Raw genomic sequence first — 20,073 nt, forward strand, 5'->3', positions numbered from 1 at the left:
TTTGGTTTTATCTGAAAGCCTTTCATTTTGGGTAGCAGATCGTGGTTCGAAAAGGTTCGAATTACGCTCTCGTTCCAAGTTCTCAGTTGCTGGTGACCTTTCGTCTTCCTTTCCCAGTGCCTCTGGTACTGGGATAACTTTTCCGACTTTTCCATTTTCATTTTTCGTTTCCAGTGCCTCTGGTACTGGGATAATTTCTTCCTGCTGCACTTTTGTCATTCCCGGTGCCTCTGGTACCGGGAATAGTATCTTTTTTTTCTTTTCGTTTCCCGGTGCCTCTGGTACTGGGATTAGCGTTTTATTAACCATTTGAGCATTTCCCGTCTGTTTTACAAGTTCGGTGACCTTTCCGACTTGAACTTTGGCGACTGGTTTTGGGTCGTCTTCTTTCTCTTCTCACCTTCGTTATCCATTAGTACGAATTTCTTTTCCAAGAAGTCAAATCCCAATAACACTTGTACGTCGTCACACTTCGGTCGGACGTAGAATGAATGTTCGCTAGTCTTTTTCCTTAAGGTCACTGGCGCTACACAGTAGTGCGTCACCAGGAATCCTGACGTTCCGCTAATTCCATTTATTTTCACCAATCTGTCAGGTGGCAATGGGAGCATGTGGAGTCCATTCTTCTCGCAAAACGGTTTGCTGATCAGCGACGTCTCAGCGCCGGTGTCCAACATTGCGTTGACCTTTATGTCTCCCACTTTCACTTCGTGTGTGTACGCTTCAATTCTCTTGGGCAGTTTTCCATTTTGAATCTTCAGTGTATGAATCTTACATTTCACAGGGATGAGCGATACTGGTCCTGGATCCATATCGGGAAGCACTTGTCCTTTTGCTGGAGTGCTATGACCTTTCAATATCTCGCTCAACTTATCAATCCTATGTGGAACGTTAGTCCGAACATCGTAATATTTTCGCGGCTTTTCTTTATTTGTTCGCTTCTCTGTAGCCATTTTAACACCGGTGACCTTTTCCACATTCTGCACTTGCTCATTTGCTTTTGTGCTATCCATGTGACCTTTAGTCACTTCATTTATCGTCTGATGGATCAATTCCTCTTTACGATTTTCATTTCGTTTATCTCTCAGCTTCTCAATGACTTCACTTGTTATTTGGTCAGCTCGCTTCAATTCGTCTTCTTCATCATCTCTCATCTCCTCTGGTGACCTTTCATATGTGACCATATTATATCCCTTTTCGGTCATCCATTCGATCACTTTCGCGGACACTTCATTGTTCGTTTTCGTCGGATCGATTTGTGAAGACATTCCGTCTGTTCGGGCTGGTGACTTGTCATTGGCATCCTTTTGCAGTGCCTCCGATAAGTCCCGTGACCTTTCAACTGCGCCACCCTGTTGCATTTGCGCCATCTCGTTTGACCGTCCTTTTTGTGCATTTTGCGCTAAGTCCTGTGACCTTTCGTTGCGCTTCATGACAAATCCGCCGTTTGTCAGCTTTTGTAAGGGGACTTTTTCTCCGTAATTCGGCGGTTTATCCTGTGGCGGAGCATTACGTGAATAATTCCAGTCAGCAAGTGTCTTCTTATATTCCTCTGGATTGAATGCTGGGACTGGGTTCGGTGACCCTTGCGCTGGTTTCCCGGTAACCAACTCTTCTAGTCGCTTTCTTTCACATTGCGTTCGCAACTGTTGCATGTCCCAGTAGTCCTCTTGTGACATTTTCGCTTTCTGCTTTGCCTTCGGCGTTACGGGTATCCACATCCCGTGATTCCCATTCGGTCTGTAGGCCACTTTTTGCCAGATTTCCTTCCGTTGCAGCGTTATTGCATCTACAAGTGAGTCATCGGAGTTCTGTTGTGCCAATTCGCCATTCTTTTGCTGCGCTGTTCGCAGTGTCAAGTCTGTTTCTTGACCTTTTAACACGACGCTGTCGCCGTGACCTTTCGCATTCGCACTCGCTCCTTGACCTTTAACTTGGACTTTTCCAACAGAAGGTGACCTTTCATCTTTACTAATGGCGGTGATGTTTTGCTTAATCCATTCTTGCCTTATTCGCTTCTCTTCTTCGGATTCTGAACAATTCCAAAACTTTGGCTTTGGCTCTCCGTAACAGTCGCAACTTGGCTCATTCGCTTTATCATTTCCTGCCAAGTATTTCCGGAATTTCGCGTGTTGCTCATTTCCCTCTTGCGCAGTATCGTTCTGCGGTGGTGAATTTTGGTCTTTCGATTTGCCATTTATCTGTTTTCGGAACCATTCGTGGTGCATTTCCACTTCTTCTGCGGTATCAGTTTGTGGTTTCTTCTGGTTTAACAGCGCTTGTTGAATCTTGGCATTACGTAATGCACGACGTTCAGCTAGCACTTTCTCGCTGCAATACGGTGACCTTTCATTTTGCTGCACTTTTTGCAGTGTCGCGCTACCGTCACGACAATTTCCACTCGCAGTACCATTTTGCGGTGACCTTTGGTCCCGTTGCGCGCTTCCACTCGCAGTACCATTCTGCGGTGACCTTTTATCCACTTGAACATTTCCACTCGCAGTACCATTCTGCGGTGACCTTTCACCTTGTGACGGTATCCCTATAACCGTTCCATTTCCTTTTTGCGATGACGGCATCCATATAGCCGTTTCTCTTTGCTGTGGCGGCATCCATCTAGCCGTTTCTTGTGGTTGCGGCATCCATATAGCCGGTCCACTTTGCTTTTTCGCTGACGGCATCCATATAGCCGTCGCAGTGGTCACATTCACTGCAGTACCATTCTGCAGTGGTGACCTTTCCCTTTTATCCGGTGGTTTAGGGTCGGGTCGATCAGTAGGCTCACCGGTGCCTACTGATCTTGCCCGTTTCCCTGAACCGGCGCCCCACCTTGTTGTACGCCTTGCACATTTGCTTGTTGTTGTCCGATATTATTTGCCGGGTTAGGATTCTGTCCGCCACCGTTATTATATTGGCCGCCACCCTGTTGGTAGTTTCCTTGGCCGCCGCCATTGTTCTGGCCTCCTCTGAAGTTTCCGCGGCCGAAGCCTCTGTTTCTTCCTCTGAAGCCGCCGCGGCCGAAGCCTCCACGGCCGAAGCCGCCATTCTGGCCACCGCCATTTCCATTTCCGTAGTTCCCGTTTCCATTCCCTTGTTGGTTTTGGAAGTTTGCCTTATGTTGGTACCATTGGGTGATGAGGTCATATCCGTTTGCGACCGCTGGGCGCCAGCCACCTATAGCTCGGAGGCGTTGCCACTCGTTAAAGGCAAACAGATTCGGGTTCTGTTCTGGTGGTGTATTGGCGAACTTGCACCCCTGTGTCTGATGGTTGCCGTACATACAGTACTGGCACATCTGCACATTGTTCGCCACCCATCCGTCAATCATCTGGAACTTAAACTCAGTTCGTGACCCTTGGTTTTGCTGTTGATTCCCTCTGAAGTTCCCTTGACCTTGACCTTGTCTCTGATTCTGGAAGTTCCCCTGACCTCCATTCCAATTTCCATTTCCGTATCCATTTCCGCCAAAGTTTCCATTACCCCCACCTTGTTGTGGTAACCCGACATTCATAGGGACCATGTTCTGTGGTGCAGGTGGGGCCACATTCTGGGGAGCCACATTCTGGGCTACCGGTCTCACTTGAGCTGCTGCCTGTATCGCCGCCACCATCGCATATGTTATCGGTTGTCCCGTCTGACTGTCGATAAAAGTCACCTTTTCCGTGACCTCTCTGACCGGAGTCTCCACACGGTATTCGACTGGTTGCTGGGGTGGTGCAGCTGCCATTCTCTGTGGCGGCACATTTTCGACTTGCCCTTGGCGGATGGTCACGTATTCCTGATTACGTTGACCTTTAGGCGCCTTATATTTCTCTTCGCCGGTGGCCCAATGTCGGAAGAAATCCTTCACGTCCGTTGGCGTCTTGCACTTTTGTATGCGCAGGGCTTTGTAGAGTTCGTTATCCCCTCTACATCCTTCAATTAGGAAACCCACTGCTTGTTTCTCTGTGATGATCCGTTTTGCTTTGAATCGCATCATCGCCTGGTAATACTGGTCAAGTGATTCTTTTCCGAGTTCGAATTTTCTTGCATAGGCCTCACGTAGGCCTAAGACTTCTTCATCCCGATCTCCGTATTCGTCTTTGAATTTGTCCATCCACTCTGTGATTGAGTATTCAATCCCATCTTCTGCTGCAATGTCCTTTTCTCCTTCGAACCAAGTTTTGGCAGGACCTTTCACCGCACTTGCTATCTCAATCATGATTTGGTCGTCCGTCAGCTGGTAAGTCCTTTGGGTTTCTTTCACCAATCGTGTCCACCCACTCACTGTGTCACGACTGCCGTCAAAGGTCATGAGTGGTGTTTTCCTGGCCATCGAGTTGAGTGCTTTTGTTAATTGCACCGCTGTATTTTCAGCTCTCTGGTCATCGTCTTCTTCGCTACTTCCATCATCACTTTGATTTCGTTTTGACTTTCCATACCGGGATTTCCTAGGACGCTCCTGCCGGCTGGGGGGTCTATCCCGTCGCCCTTCATCGATGAACACATTTGTTTCCATGTGCGGGGGAAATTGTGAAGGGTCACCTCGACTCATATGCGGGTAACTTTCCGATGGTGGTTCTTTGTCATCTTTAGCCTTTTCCCCGTCCTTTTCGTTTTTGACACTTCCTCTGCCAGTACCAGTTCGTAGCGGCATATCGAAGTGGAAGCTTTTACCCGTGCCCGTTTCATGCGCCTTGCTGTAACTGGGCGGGGGCGATTCCACCGTTGATGTTCTAACTCCGTGTTGTAGGAGCTGTTCATCTTTGTGTTTGTTGGACATTTGAAGAGCTTTATTCTCATCTTCAAGGCGCTTAATCCTTAAATCGAATTGTTCTTTCTCATTCTTCAGGTTCTGATTCTCTTGGTTAACCTTCGACATCTGCTGATGCAGTTGAAGCGTTTTGTCTTGAATGACCTTTTCAGTATCATTTTCCACTTTCCTGATGTGTCCCGCCAACTGGGTCACATCCCTTTCCAACGTCATGTATTCTTCGGCTGCTGCTTTCAGCTGATTTTTCGTCACGGTGACCTCATCTTCTCTTGTCATCGCCGTGTGTGTCATATCAATCAGCTCCGTATTCAGTCTGATAATCTCCTGTGTCTTCTGATGGACCGTTTGTTGCCACTCTTTATCCTTCAACTCGAGCACTGTGACCTTTTCGTCCAAAAGGTGTGCCTCATGTTCCCACCTCATGCCTTGCTCGGCAATTGTCTTAGCAGTCTTTTTCAACTCGGTATTCTCTTCGGTGACCTTTCGAACATCTTCTTTCAACGACTTGTTCTCTTCCATCACCTGCTTAATTTCATTCTTCAGCCTCACACCTTCAGTGGCTGTGAGCTCCCTCAGGTCCTTAGCCACTTTGATAGCGTCATCGGCTCTCTTCTGATGATCTTGTGATTCTTTCTGAAGGGTTCCAATGTTCTCGTCCCGTAACTTCAATTCATTTCTTAAACACTTCGTTGGTGTTTGTCAGCAATCGTTGGGTCACGTCGACGAGTTTGGCCGCGTATTCGTCTCGCTTGGCTTCCGCTTCGGTGACCTTAAGTTTAAGTGAGTCGCATTCGTCCTTCAATTCCGCTAAGTGCCGTGACCTTTCGGCTGATTCCTCTGACATGCTCTCGTTGAGGTCACTGACTGCAAGATGACCTTCCATTTCTCTGTCATCCACCATTTTCAAGTACTCTTCAGCGAGTTCTTTTTGACGCTCGTATTTGATCTTCCATTCGTCCGCTGCACTTTCCAAATCCACCTGTTGTTGTTCCAGCTCATAAATACGAGCATCCAGAGATCCTATCCGATTTTGATATTCCTGTTTCTTCTTCGTCACTAGGCCTTCCTTGGCTTCGAGTTCTTCTTCCAACTCCTTCACGCGTCTCTTGAGAGTTGACGTGGGGCTGTTCGGTGGTGGCGGTCTAACATTGATGACCTTTCCAGTTTGTGTCCTTTCAATAAGGTGCTCGGGTATGTCCTTAAACGGTGTCATCCCTTCAGCACGGTCAGCTTCTTTCATCGCGGTCTGGAAGGACATATTCATTGTCGCTTCATCATCCGTGAAGTATGACTCGTTCGATTCGTCTGAGACCATCGGAGTTGCCCAAAGGTCATCACCGACAGTCTTATCGTGCAGTGAAAGGTCATCCAATCCCAGTTCAGCCAATTCCATTTCTGTGACCTTTGTCCTGTCAGCTTCCGACTGAACCAGGTTTACATTTTTATCCTGTTCAGTAGTTCCGATAGTGGTAGCATCCGACTGTGATGCTCCGACTAGTTCCACTCCTTTCCCTGTGGGTATTTCCTCCCCGGTGACCTTTTTCTGGTTCATCGGATCGCTTCCCGCCGTAGACGCGGGAGTGTGCTTCTGGTCGTCGCTTGAACTTTCCTGATTGGCGACCGCCTCGAGCGCCTTCTGATAAGTGCTATCAGAGCCTCGTGAATCCTTCTTCTCGAATGCCTTGGGCGCTCGAGTGTTCCGCTCATGTCCAACTGGACGTGAGTACGGGTACAGATCCTTTTTGTATGGATTTGGTGCGCTTTGCTGTGAGCTGCGGGAGCTTTTGCTTCCCTGACTGCTGTTAGATGTCGGTTCCTCTTGTTCTCTGTCCATATTGATCGGATAACTTGGACGCTCCTGTCAATTGTTCTCACACACACGTTATTGTATGGTTTATTCAATAATCCTAAAGGTCACTCTGAACCTCCGAAATTTTTCTAAGTCCTTATTAAAGGTCACTTTTCGACTGAAAAATTTCGACTAAGTCCTTTTGTAAAGGTCACTTTTTCGGTAAAAAGTTCGAGAGATTTGCCCTAAAAGGTCACTTTCGGACAAAACTTCGAAACCGCTTTTACAACTCAGAATACGTTAGCGAATGAAATCCTACAGCTACTGATATCGCTGTACTATTAATCAACTCAATTCCAACTCCGTTAAAGGTCACCGTTGATCACTTTCAGATCATAAAGGTCACTAAAATTAGGTCAATTTGATCAATTCCAACTTTTTGATAAAGGTCACTTTTCAAAGTCAAAAGTCAACTTCTGGTCTCAAAGGTCACTTTCCGACTCAACTCAACTCAAAGGGTCACTTTCCAGTTCAATTTCTGTTAAAAAGTCACTTTCCGCTCAATTCCAGTTAAAGGTCACTTTTAAGCTCAATTCGATCAAAGGTCACTTTTCCTTTGTCTCAACTCAAAAGGTCACTTTTCGTCTCAATTATCTTATCTCAAATCAAATTTCCCATTACAGCTAGAGTTCAGCGGAAAATCCCCATTCGGGTTTGTTTACTTCTTTCTGATTGGTCCGCTAGCTCAAAATATTCAGTTCAAATTTCGGCCAATCACAGCTCAGATAATTGACCAATCACGTTATTCCGTTAAAAATTTTTATCTGCCTGACGTCACGGTCAACGGCCAGACATGCGCGCCGCGTGCAAAACTCCGCCTACTTCTACGCTCAGCTCAGTACGGACCAATGAAAAATGAGAATTTTACCATCTAACCAATCCCGCAATTAATAACGGGTTTTCTACCTGTTTCCTCGTCCGTTCCACGAGAATCGATCCAAATGATCCAGATTCTTCTTCCACTGTCCGTTCCCGCGCTGCCGCCGGTTTTACCGTAACGGTTGTGCCGCACGCTTTTTGGTCGGTTACTGTGCCGGCTGACTGCCGTAGCAACAGTAGTGGCGCTCTACTCCAGTTTGGAGGAGTCTGATCTGTCTTTTCCCGTGCGCCCCTTTTGGCGCTTCGCCGCTTGTGGCCCACGGCTTAGGCTTCGCTGAAGCCTTGCCGAGTAACGGTGACACCAGTGCAGGTCTTCGCTGAAGACACCGCACCGAGGAACACCGCCGACTGAACTCTTGAACTCTTTCACAGCAGTGGAACAGCACAGGTCTTCGCTGAAGACACTGTACCGAAACCAAGGCTGGTAATCCCGTCCGATGAGGAACTTGCACCGCTTGTGGTGTTGCGCTTTGCTGTCGGATAGACCTGTGCCTTACTGGTCGGGTTTCACGTCAAATAACAGGCCAACTTTGCCTGACACAATTCAAATCAGAGAACCGCTGTCGGCTCTGCTACCATCTAATGCTAGATCCAGCAGTGATCCAGATACGGAGACCTAAACGGAATAGATCCCGTGGAGTGAGCTATGCGATAAGTATAGCGAACTACGCGGAATCGCGAAACGTCGCACCGCTAATAGCTGACTTTTAATAATATTGAAAATTCCGACAACAGAAAATCAACAATGATCGGCGCAGCTCGATCGTAAAGCGTGGAGCCCATTCAACAGTGTGTAACACTGTGCAGCACGTGCTATGCCGCGCCCACTAACACAACTCAAGCCAATCAGAAGAGACACAACACAGACACGTAATCCTAAGGCGTAGCGCCACAGGCGTAGCGCCACTGACGTGAACGCTAGTGGTCCCGGTCTCACACTCCGAATGAGCGCTGCAGAAGACAGAACCGGATTCTTGTTACATCGTTACGCAATGTTGTGCTGGCATGAAATCGGTAGGCAGCACGTTACAAAAGACAAACTTTTCTGCCTGAAAGCTTTGGATATTACAAAACCGTTAAGATGGACTGCTGTTTCTGTCTGGCAACAATAAAACAATATTACCTATGTCGACAGGTTTTGTGGTCGACTTGCCGTAACCCAGCTTCTTTGTCGACACTAAATTCTGTAGGTGAAACGTTTCCTGAGACCTGACGTGTCTCACACTGGTATCGCACACTGGTATCGTACTTTGTATTAATTTTGTGGTTTTTATAGGTTTTGTTTTGCGATTCGTTTCGCCGACATAATTACGCATCACTAGGTCCGATAGCTGCTTGGTTCGTCTTGTGGTGGGGATATTTTACTTATCAAAAAACGATTCTAGATCTATTTATCGAAAAGAAGTTTTATAATTATTTTGACCTTCGACGCGTTAGACGACAGCTCGACTCCCTCCAACAGACAGTGCTGTAACTGCCTCTAAACGGTGCATTTTCAACGACGTAATACTCTCTGAAAATGCTGTTTATTGCTATTAATACCCAGAGCAAACACGACAGTAGGAGTGACCTTTAAACCCGAGAGAATGCCGTGTACTCTCGAGAAAATGGGTAGTGCCTAAAGTGTACAACGGGAATATTCATGAACATACTGTATACGACTGTACTATTCATGAGGAAGAAAAAGAGTGTTTGAAAAGTCCCACGGCAACATATTTCAAAATGTCACACATTTCATAAGATCATAATCGCCATAACAGGGTATTTTGTGAGCAATGCTCGTCTCTGCATATATATTCTGAAAAAAAAGATTATAATTTAGGTCAATAACAGGTACAAATGGCCTGATATGGGCAATCATCAAACGCCCATCAGGAAAGATATTTGCGCTGTAAACTTACACCATGGCAAAAATGGGCCAGTTTATCCGATGATAGCCACACGTGCTAATCAGCCTGAACCGTCGAGGGCCATGACCTTTCCGTTTCCTACCGAACGAGACACACGCGTAAACTAGCCGCTGGTTTAATCATTGCGGACCTGCGGTGGTCGTTCACTGGGCCAGGTCAATTGCATCTGGGTAACCATTGCGCGTCGGGTAACGGAGAAACGCGTAAAAATCTGTCCATGACTCAGCGAAAAATTTATCGTCCAATCGTAAGTCGAGTACGCTTCCGTGGCAAGAAAGAAATTGAACAACTGAATAACTGAAGTGGAACCGAAAATTTTATTTTTGATGCTTTAATGTGGTAGTACGTCAAAAAAGTTAATTCTGAGTTTACGAGTGTGATCTGGGTCGCTGGATGCACTTTTGGTTCAAACAAACAAAATTTTGTTCATCTGTGCAGGAGAGTACGAGTTACTCGCAGTTTGGGTAACGGTTGCGCTTCGATTTCGAAGCGCAACGGTTACACGCACGGGTAAGCTGAAAACCCATCCCAGAATTCTGGTTTACCAATCAAATCGTTTACCTGCTTACGCGCCGTGACGTCATGATTTTTTACCCGACTGCCGCTTGCGCGTCGCGTAAGACTTACACAGAGCAATTGACCTGGCCCACTGATATGGAACGGCTTTGGACGATTTTAGTGTCGAGAAGTACGTTTATTCAGCGCCCTGAACGTGTAATATCCAAAAGATTTACTGATATGGAATAATCATTGCATGCTTCTACTTTTTACGTTATTCTGTGCTGTTTGTCTACCCATCGGTTCAAAAAATACCCATATCCATCTGAACGTTGTTTATCCTGCCTCGGTGACAATACAAGCGCTTGTACTAGTAAACAGGCACATAAACTCGCCGAAAACCCAGAGGAATCTTAGGTAGTTGCTAATATTGTCGACGACTTGACGCTTCTAATGATCCACTTGATGAGGTCCAATAAAGACAATGTCAAAAGATATCGGAGTTGCGGGGATCGGGCATAAACCAGCACGATAAAACTGTTACTCACGTAACTAAATGGCTAAGGCCATAGTACTCGTATATAGCTAAGGCCATATACGAGTACTAGTACAAGTAGCCTACAAAAAGCGTACTGGCTGAACTCTTGGTGAAGCCTCCAAGGATGCGTTGGAAAAAGTGCTCTCGCTGGTGCCAGATATATTGTCAGATGTGCTCTCGCTGGTATCCGCTAAGCTGGGAATTGTTGTACATCAGATGCGCTATGATGTGGGTCACAAACAAATTCTTATTACAAGCAACAGTAACGTCCTGATATTATGCTAGTTTTTCCGAATTTTAGTTTCGCCGGTCGACAGATTGCTACAGCTCATAAGTGGCTTTTCATACGTCATTCTTGAATTACTATGTATAAATTAGTGTGCACAAGTGGCAACATTCACGGCAAAACTGATTATTCCATACAAAAAGGATCAAACGGAAAAAAATTTAGCGACAGCAAAATCAGAAGATCAGAAGATTGCATATGTACGTGTCGTCATAGGTTATCGGTTCCGAAACAAAGCTCAGTTATTCAATTTTATAAGTAATTACTACTACATAGAACAGTTACCAATCTCAAATGACATTTTCTCAAGTAAAGCATTCACACGGCGAAACCATCATTTTCACAAGCTCATCAAATAACTCACTGCACGATCTAGCGAGCGATCCCGAGGTGGCGATGCTGATCGACAATCTATGCCGGCCACTTCAGGCTCCGTTAAACAGCGATGTGGATGTCCTGCACCTTCAGTTTCCAGGTCGGTTATGTTTGACGTGACCACTGATTTCCTCTCTACGGTGATCTTGGGTGGAGACGTACCGCGTATGGTAACTTGAACTGCTGTTGTACCGTCAGCGTTGTATACCGTAACAAGAAACCTGTCGCCGGGTATCACCGACTTTCTCATCGAATCGGAAAGGTCCTGTGAAAAAGGTACACTCATGCTTCTCTCCCGTAAACGCGGCGTACTGTTCACCGCTGCTGACGAAGACCTTTCGGTACCGTCCAATTTATCCGAGGAAGAATTGGTAAAGCGACGTTTACGTAATGCCGGTTTTGTAATGGCCGAACGCTGTGTTAGTGGCACAGGAAGCTCAGAACTTTCCAACGAGATCTCCGATACAGGGGCGCTGTTCCGGTCCTGTCTGTCATTTCGTAATTTCATCCCTTCTTTAGGATCTTCGGAATCCACTCTGTCCGCCGAAGGACTGGAAAAGCGACGCTTACGAGATGCGGCCGATTTTGTACCGGTTGAGCGCTTCGCTGACGTCAGTGGCACAGGCAGCTCGGAACTCCGCGATGAATCCTCTGATGCATGTTTGTTCTGCCTGTGCTGAGCGTTATTCCGCAGTTTCGTGCTTTCTTTTAGGTCTTTGGGATGCAGTCCGATGGCACGCTTTTTATCGCTCTCTTCCCACACGCCGTCTATTCGTTCTCCCAGCTTCGTCATGGCATTGCCCTGATACGGGCGATAGTAGAGATATTTCTTCGGCAACCGACCATGAAGATAATCCTGTCGGTCTGACGATCGTGCATTCCATTTCGCCATATCATGCAGGGATATTTATTGTTTTTATTTCCACCCAACAGATGTCGCAGAGCATCGTTGCGCTTCCCTTTTCCGATCGATTTGTCGCAGTATGGGCAAAACCAAGCTCTACTTTGTCGCCTGCCCGTTCCTTGGTGTGAGGTATTCTTCGAACGTTCGGAGTCCGACTGTCGTACGGAATCACCATGGGTTGGCGTGCGACTGGAAGCGGATCGACGGTTTTTCTTGTCTTTCTTACACATGGCGTTTGCCTGAAAACTGATACATATTATGCTTCACGAAAAACAGCATCCATCAAAAACTGCGTAAAGCAGGTTTTCTCTAAATTCGCACTTTATTAAGCTCAAAAAGCCTGGAAGAACCTACAGTTAGGTATACACAACCGAGCAAAAATTGAAGGTCGTAGCATATTTCTTGCAGACTTACAGTCCACAAATCCACTTCTCGAGACACGATATTGGATTGGAATGGCCTCTCGCTTTTGGAGTTGGATCCGGAATGAAATCGAAAGTCATCTGAAAAACAAGGTTAAATTTAGACAGCTAAATCGTAAGAGCGTTTGAGGATGGCCTATAGCCTAGTTTAATCTCGCCGTCATGAGCTTTCGTTCCAGGGTCACGGTGTACACTGTATCCGCCTAGTACGGCGATCAGGCATAGCAATGCCCCAGTATCATGATTTTCTGCTGGAGTATCAGTTGTTTTGTCTACTTTTATTATATGTTTTCTCCCATTTATTCCCTTTTATGAAAAAAAACTATTTTTTAGGGACACCCCTGTTCCCCCATATTGTAGATGTATAGGGTAATCCTATACAAAGTAGTGACAAGTACATAAGTAGCACTAACTATAATACCAGGCAGCAGCAGCAGCTTTTTCCAACCGCAGCTTGTCATTGCAAGCTCCGGATGGCATCAAAAAGTGACCAGATGGCGCCGCACAGTGGAAAACCGGGCACGTAATCGTATTTACGAAAGGTATCGCTTCGCCCACATAAAAATTCATCACAAGATTCGATGGCTGCTGTTTTCGTTTAATGGTGGCCGGTGGAAATGCATATTACAAAAATCGAACGTAACTGCTAAAACGAAAGTTTACTATGTCCTCTGACCTGGTCCTATACCGACAGTTCTATGCCTGTTCGAACAATTCCACGACAAATACTTTTCATTTTAATCAATAGTTTCATAAATCACCGAAGACCAAGCGGAATCTTAGATAGCTGCTAATGTTGTTGACACTTGACACTACTGGCGTTTTAGCCGAAGCCAATTTAAATTCGTTCGGATTACCAACCGGCAGCGGTCCGACCGACCAGCGTCAATATCAATCACCTACCAGCGTTACCGCTTACTGCTGATTTATAGGTGAGGTACTGGGCTCGTGTACCCGGCCAGTTAACGCTCTCCGGTTAGACAGACATACATTACTTCCGGTCGTATCGTCCAGAAATTATAACACAATAATTGTAATTTTCCCTTTTTCGTTTCGCCCGACTCACTTTTGTGAGTCGGGCCCGTGCCTGTGGGAGCAGGTGATGTTTTAGAGAGCAGCGTCTTAATTACTTTTTAATTACTTTTTATGGCCCCTGCGCGCGGTTTGTGCGCCTGCGCCCCAGATCGGCGGCTTATCGCAAATCACGAATTATCTATAGATGTGTAGTCAGATTCTGTTGTCGTAACCCGGCTTCCTTGTCGGCACTAAACAGATGAATCCTTATGCGCCTCACACTGGTATTGTACTCTGCATTAATTTTGTGGTTCGTTCACCGACATAATTATGCATCACTAAATCCAATGGTAGCTTGGTTCGCTTCGTGGTGGGGAATATTATATTCAAAGAGAATCTAATTGTCTAATTGTTTATTGTTTTTTACGTTCGACACGTTAGACGACAACTCTACAGCTGTTTCGACATTTCCACCACGTATACGATACTTCGCAAGTTACAGGTTCGTTCCAACAAACAGTGCTCTAAGTGGTGTAGAAAACGGTGTGTGTTTTCCAAAGAAGCAAATTTCCCGAAATGCTGAATTAATTGTTATTACAAATAATACCCAGAGGAAACACCACAGCAAAGGTGACCTTTACCTCCCGTGGGATTACCATGTGCGCTAGAAAACGTTATGGGTGCCTAAAACGCATCGCGGGAATATTTGTAAATATAGCTATTCATGAGGAAGAAATGGGTGCTGCTATTCATGAGGAAGAAAAGGTGTCGAAAAATCCCAACTTCAGCTTATTTTATAAGATCATAATCCTCATATTTTAACTACTTTTTTTGTGAGCGATGCTCGTCTCTGTGTATATTCAGAATGAAAAAAAAGAATATAATGTCGGTAAATAATAAGCAAATAGGGACAATCACCAAACACCCATTATGAAAAGATTTGCGTTTAAAAAATTGAAAAATATTTGCGTACCGTAATAGGCGGGATAAACAACATTCGGAGGGATATGGTTATTTTTTCGGGCGATGGGTAATCGAAAAGATTTAACAAAGATCATCAATTTAGAATTGTTTACAAACTATCTTAATCGAAATTGTGACATATGTTTTAATGATCATGATAGCTTCCTAGTTTAACATTTTTTTGGTCTTATTCGATTATGCAAGTTTCGTCGACATTTACATCGGGCGTAGTGAATGTTCCCTATATTCGCGTCCGCGATGCACTGTTTCACTTGAGCTGTCACGAAGTTGTGCGGAAGCTTGGATTACTGAATGTGGGGCCTGGGTTTCGGCGATAGTGCAGCTAATCGAACGGACAGAATATTTAATGACACCAACATTAAGGATCACGTTAATGCTAATCGAACAACACAGTCTACTAGTTTAACAACACTCAGTTATTTAACTTTTCAATTTGAAGTAATATTTGACCAGTTACTTGGTAGGAGTAGTAGATCAAGTGCTACGTCAACAAAGGCATCAGTTTCTTTACAAGCTCATCAAATAACTCACTGCACGATCTAGAGAGCGATCCCGAGGTGGCGCTTCTGATGACGTTTTTGTTTGTTTTCGCGATCGAAAACCTACAACAGCCTCATCTTGCTCCGTTGAACGGCCAGGTGTGTAGTGTACAGCTCCTTCAGTTTCCCATTCGCTTTGGATCTGTATGCCTGCTGACTTCTTCGCTACGGTGATCTTCGGTGGAAAAGTACCGCGGACGGTAACTTGGGCTGCTGCAGTACCGTCTGCATTGTATACCGTAACAAGAAAGGTATCGCCCGGCGTCGTCGACCCTCTGCCCGAATCGTAAAGGTCCTTTGAAAATGCACTTATGTTTTTCTCCGGTAAACCCGGCGTACTGGTTCCTGCGACTGGCGACGACCTTCCGGCTAGGTCCAGTCTATCCGAGGAAGTACTGGAAAAGCGACGTTTACGTGATGTGGGTTTGGTAACGGCCGCACGCTGTGTTATTGGCACAGGTAGCTCAGAACTTCCCGACGAGATCTCCGATACGGGGACGCTGTTCCGGTACTGTCTGTCATTCCGTAATTTTATCCCTTCTTTAGGATCTTCGGGATCCAATCTGTCCGTCGAAGAACTGGAAAAGCGACGCTTACGAGATGCGGCCGATTTTGTACCGGTTGAGCGTTTCGCTGACGTCAGTGGCATAGGCAGCTCAGAACTCTGCGATGAATTCTCGTACGCTTGTATGTTCTGCCTGTGTTGAGCGTTCTTCCGCAGCTTCGTGCCTTCTTTTAGGTCTATGGGGTGCAGTTCGATGGCATGCTTTTTCTCGCTCACTTCCCACACTCCGTCTATTCGTCCTCCCAGCTTGGTCATGGCTTCGTCCTGATACAGGCGATAGTAGAGACATTTCTTCGGCAACCGACCATGAAGATAATCCTGTCGGTCTGACGGATCGCGCAGTCCATTTCGCCATATCACGCAGGGATATTTATTGTTTCTGTGTCCCCCCAACACATGTCGTACAACATTGCTGCGCCTTCCTTTTCCGATCGACTTGTCACAGTATGGGCAAAACCAAGTTTTAGTTTGTCGCCTGTCCGTTCCATGGTGTGAAGTATTCTTTGAATGTTCTGAGTCTTCTGACAGTTCTGAGTCCGACTGTCGTACGGATGCACCGCGGGTTGGCGTGCGACTGGAAGCGGATCGACGCTTTTCCTTGTCTTTCTTACACATGACGTTTGGCTGCAAACTGACACATGATGATATTATGCTTAACGAAAAACAGCGTTCACTAAAAACTGCGTAAAGCAGGTTCTCTGTAAAACCGCACTTTAATAAACTTAGAAAGCCTGGAAGAACCTACAGTTATACACAACCGAGCAAAACTAGAAGGTCGCAGCATATTCCTGCAGGCTTACAGCACACAAATCCACCTCTCGAGACACAGTATTTGAAATGGAATGGCCTCTCGCGTTTGGAGTTGGATCCGGAATAAAATCGAAAGTCATCTGAAAAACAAGGTCAAGTCTAGACAGCTAAGACTGCCTAAGAGCGTTTGATGGCTTGTAGTCTAGTTTAATCTCGATGTCATGAGTTTTCGTGCCAGGGTCACGATGCCCACTGTATCCGCCTAGTACGGCGGTCAGGCATAGATCTGCCCCTGTTAATGGAAGTTCTGCTGGACTATCAGCGTCTCTGATCTTGGTTTATCCCTTTTAATGTATTTTCTCCCATTTATTCCCTTTTATGAATAAAAACTGTTATTTAGGGACACCCCCTGTTGCCCCATAGTGTAGATTTATAGGATATAAATTATATCCGTCAAATTATTATTCTGTCATACTTCGCTATTATTATATCATACAGTACAGGTAGCATTCGCATGGTTATCGAGTTGTTTAGTGGTCGAACTTTATCTAACAGGTGCGCGATTTTTATTGCTGTTGTGGTAATGCATTTGTCGTAATCGAACAGTTCTTCGTGTTCCTCTTTGGCTCTATGGGACGGTATTTTATAATGCATTTTGGGTTGATCCCGTTAGTAGGTAGTAACTGTGCATACTAATTTGTTTGAAAATATTTGAAAATAAGGCTGCACTACATTAAAGCTGTAAATTTTCTTGCTTGCCGAGTGAAGCAGCTTGTAAAAAATATTTAGTTATCCACGTTCAACTAATAACTTTTTTTTCTAACTGTTTTACTCGGATTGAAAGCATCCGAGTGCACCTTTCCGCGGATATTTTATTGGATACTTAAACCGTACTTTTACAGTAATTTATTTAATCCGGCAGGCCTCGATAAAAATATTACGTTATGTTACTGCAAAGTGAAAACGGTATATCTTATCAGTATTGTGTGGATAAAGACGATTGGTCTTTGACAATTTCGTTTTTCGAAATAGGGAGATGAAACAAAATTAACAAATTGTATGAATGTATGTCGGATTTTTGATGCTTTTAACCAGAGTAATACAACACTGGGAACGACCTTTACTTCCCCGAGGGAATAACGTGTGCGTTCGAAAGCGTGAGGAGTGCCCTATGTGCACAGCGGAAATATTCAAGAATAAAGGATAGTTTGCGACTCATGAAGAAGAAAACGAGAAAAGGTGTTTCCATTAAACGTCCCACGATAACCCATTCCATAAGAACATGGTGGTACAATAATAAAATCTAGGTTGTTCAGCAGCAGCCAGTAAACAAGGACAATCTTCAAACGCTCATCAAAAGCTTAGTAATTTTAGCCTTGGTGAACTGCACTGCACAGTAAAAATCGATCAGTTTAACCAATGCAATAAATAAACAAAATTTAGGTTGATATGAGTATATTTGGACCGATGCCTAGTCAAAGACCACCGAACAAATTACAAATGTAGACGCAAGTAATAACTATTTATTGTACATAAATCTTTGGAATATCACGATCATTCTGGGCGTTGCACGTACTCCTCGGCATCTAAAAACGTCCGATATGGTTCGGTGTCGATAATTTTTTCTTTTAGGAATATTCTGATAAGGTCGATATTTGTTCTTTTCTTGGACTGTGCGAAAATAATACGATATTTGTCCATCATATATCGCCTTGTCTGCTTTCTCGAGGATTGTTGTAAGAGTACAAATGACGAATTTGGCGGACCGAGTTAACGGCTGCATAGCGCCACTGCTTAGAAGATAGCATACATAACAATGGATTCATTGTGCAGTCCAGTGAGAACAGATAATTAACAATCGCCAGTGTCCTCACATCCAGAAAGCTGGCGGTCATCATGAAGGAGTAGATGACATGACCCGGAGTCCAGAAAAGAAGCGAGTTGATAAACAGGATGGTCAGGACCGTAAAATGACGATTTCTTTTCTGCCACCGGCTTCCTTCGGGAATATGCGGTTGTATTTTAGAATTATCTGCCACAACACTAATATCTACGGTGCGTGTTACGGAATGTGAGTTATATTGTGAGACTTCGGCCTTGTGGACCGGCCGCATAACAATATCGTCCCGTGTTTTCCTTAAAATCTTTACTTTCCAGAACACGATGGGATAGATGATAGTAACAAGCATTTGAGGGATCGGATGAGTCAGATAGCCGTACAAGGCACGATATAGTGTATCGTAACCGAAGTTGTAGATGCAAAGATGTGCAAGGCCGGGAGTACGGGCGCGGCAGTCGTGATCGACAAAAACCGGGAGGGACAGCGCATTAATGACAACGACCACAGCAATGATTAAACCAGCGGCTAGTTTGCGCGTGTGCCGCGTTCGGTAGGAAAACGGAAAGGTCACGGCCCACAGACGGTTCAGGCTGATGAGCACGTGTACCGTTACAATGCACGCGCTTGTAATCTGAGCACAGTATAAATTAAACAAGCACATAAACTCGCCGAAAACCCAACGGAATCTTAGGTAGTTGCTGATGTTGTTGACGCTGCTGGTGCTCGACTTGATGAGGTCCAATAAAGACAATGTCAAAAGATAACTGTTGAATGGCGTTCGGAGTTGCGGGGATCGGGCATAAACCAGCACGATAAAACTGTTACTCATGTAACTAAATATGGCTAAGGCCATATATAAGTAGCCCACAAAAAGAGTACTGGGCTGAACTCTTGGTGGAGCCACCAAGGATGCGTTGGACAAAGTGCTCTCGTTGGCGCCGGATATATTGGAGAAATATCCGCTAAGCTGGGAAACATTGTATATCAGATGCGCCATGATGCCGGTCACAAACAAATTCTTATAACAAATATCCTACTCGTAGATTTTTATTTGGTAAACGCAGAGTGGCGCGCGTAACGTAGTCATGCGATTCCGCGCAAGAACGATGCAGCAAAAATTAGAGATTTTCAATCGCGCGTTAGCTGAAACGTGAACATGAGTTATTATGAGTGACCTTCACCTCAGGTAGGAAATGTCTGCTAAAGGCTTTGTAGCGGAAATGCTGTCTACGCGACGTGAAGAAATCATAAGGGAGTAAATCACAATTTTTATAATGGGAGCAGCAGGTGTCATATTTTTACAGTTTATCATGAGTTAAGAGTGGGACGACCTCGGGTGAGTGCAGCACCACGTTTTGATTGACATAGAAATACGACAATATTTTGAAGAAGATGGCTGCCCCTAGTGCCTGCTATATGACTGACGTTCTCCCAAAGGGATATGTGGGACGGATTTTCGAATTGCTTGGATTCCTTGTCCATGATTACGCAGATTTCTTGGAAGTCAAAAGAATTGCCGGTATTATCGTACAAACAAACATCGATATCACTTGCTCCCTCAACTACAGGCCCCAAGGGGAACTCTTGTTACAATCTGCAGAAGACAGTGCGGCGCGATTATAATACCCGAATGCTGCACATCTCTTTGACCTTTAGATAGGTTGCACAATTCTGTGGAAGCTGAGGAGACTCGAGGTGCGTCAGCATAAATCTCCGTGGATACCTTGAAGACGTTTAGCAGACTTTGAAAAGAAAATGTAGCTGACAGTAAATTAAGCACATAAACGGCGACTGCGTATTATATATATGAATGGCGTGAACGTCAAGCAGGGGCGGCAGAGGATTTCCCTCCTGCAATATTTACGGAATTTGTGAATAACACCCAGGTGCACGTCATCCAGGTTTGATATCCCACTTAATTTAAATGATTATTAAACGCCCTGAACGATTCCTCCACCTAATTCGTC

General features: G+C 45.2%; 2 protein-coding genes across 4 annotated transcripts; both read right to left on the bottom strand.

Annotated features, from left to right (window-relative positions):
• Positions 1-10,883: 10,883 nt before the first annotated feature.
• LOC129592699 (uncharacterized) lies at positions 10,884-12,532 on the bottom strand. 2 transcript variants are annotated; one of them, XM_055488799.1, is made up of 2 exons: positions 12,407-12,532; positions 10,884-12,231 (listed from the first exon to the last, which is right to left on the bottom strand). In XM_055488799.1, exon 2 carries the CDS (start codon positions 11,978-11,980, stop codon positions 11,054-11,056), a length of 927 nt encoding a protein of 308 aa, XP_055344774.1. In that variant the 5' UTR covers positions 11,981-12,231; positions 12,407-12,532; the 3' UTR covers positions 10,884-11,053. The 2 variants fall into 2 exon arrangements, with proteins under 2 accessions (XP_055344774.1, XP_055344773.1); XM_055488798.1 differs by having other exon boundaries at positions 10,884-12,238; positions 12,407-12,531.
• A 2,227-nt stretch (positions 12,533-14,759) lies between these two features.
• LOC129592696 (uncharacterized) lies at positions 14,760-16,473 on the bottom strand. Of its 2 annotated transcripts, none has more exons than XM_055488795.1 (2): positions 16,317-16,473; positions 14,760-16,140 (listed from the first exon to the last, which is right to left on the bottom strand). In XM_055488795.1, exons 1-2 carry the CDS (start codon positions 16,404-16,406, stop codon positions 14,920-14,922), a joined length of 1,311 nt encoding a protein of 436 aa, XP_055344770.1. In that variant the 5' UTR covers positions 16,407-16,473; the 3' UTR covers positions 14,760-14,919. The 2 variants fall into 2 exon arrangements, with proteins under 2 accessions (XP_055344770.1, XP_055344771.1); XM_055488796.1 differs by having other exon boundaries at positions 14,760-16,147.
• Positions 16,474-20,073: the final 3,600 nt, after the last annotated feature.

Source organism: Paramacrobiotus metropolitanus, unplaced genomic scaffold (genome assembly GCF_019649055.1).
Source record: "Paramacrobiotus metropolitanus isolate TYO unplaced genomic scaffold, Prichtersi_v1.0 Parri_scaffold0000054, whole genome shotgun sequence".
Lineage (NCBI taxonomy): Eukaryota > Metazoa > Tardigrada > Eutardigrada > Parachela > Macrobiotidae > Paramacrobiotus > Paramacrobiotus metropolitanus.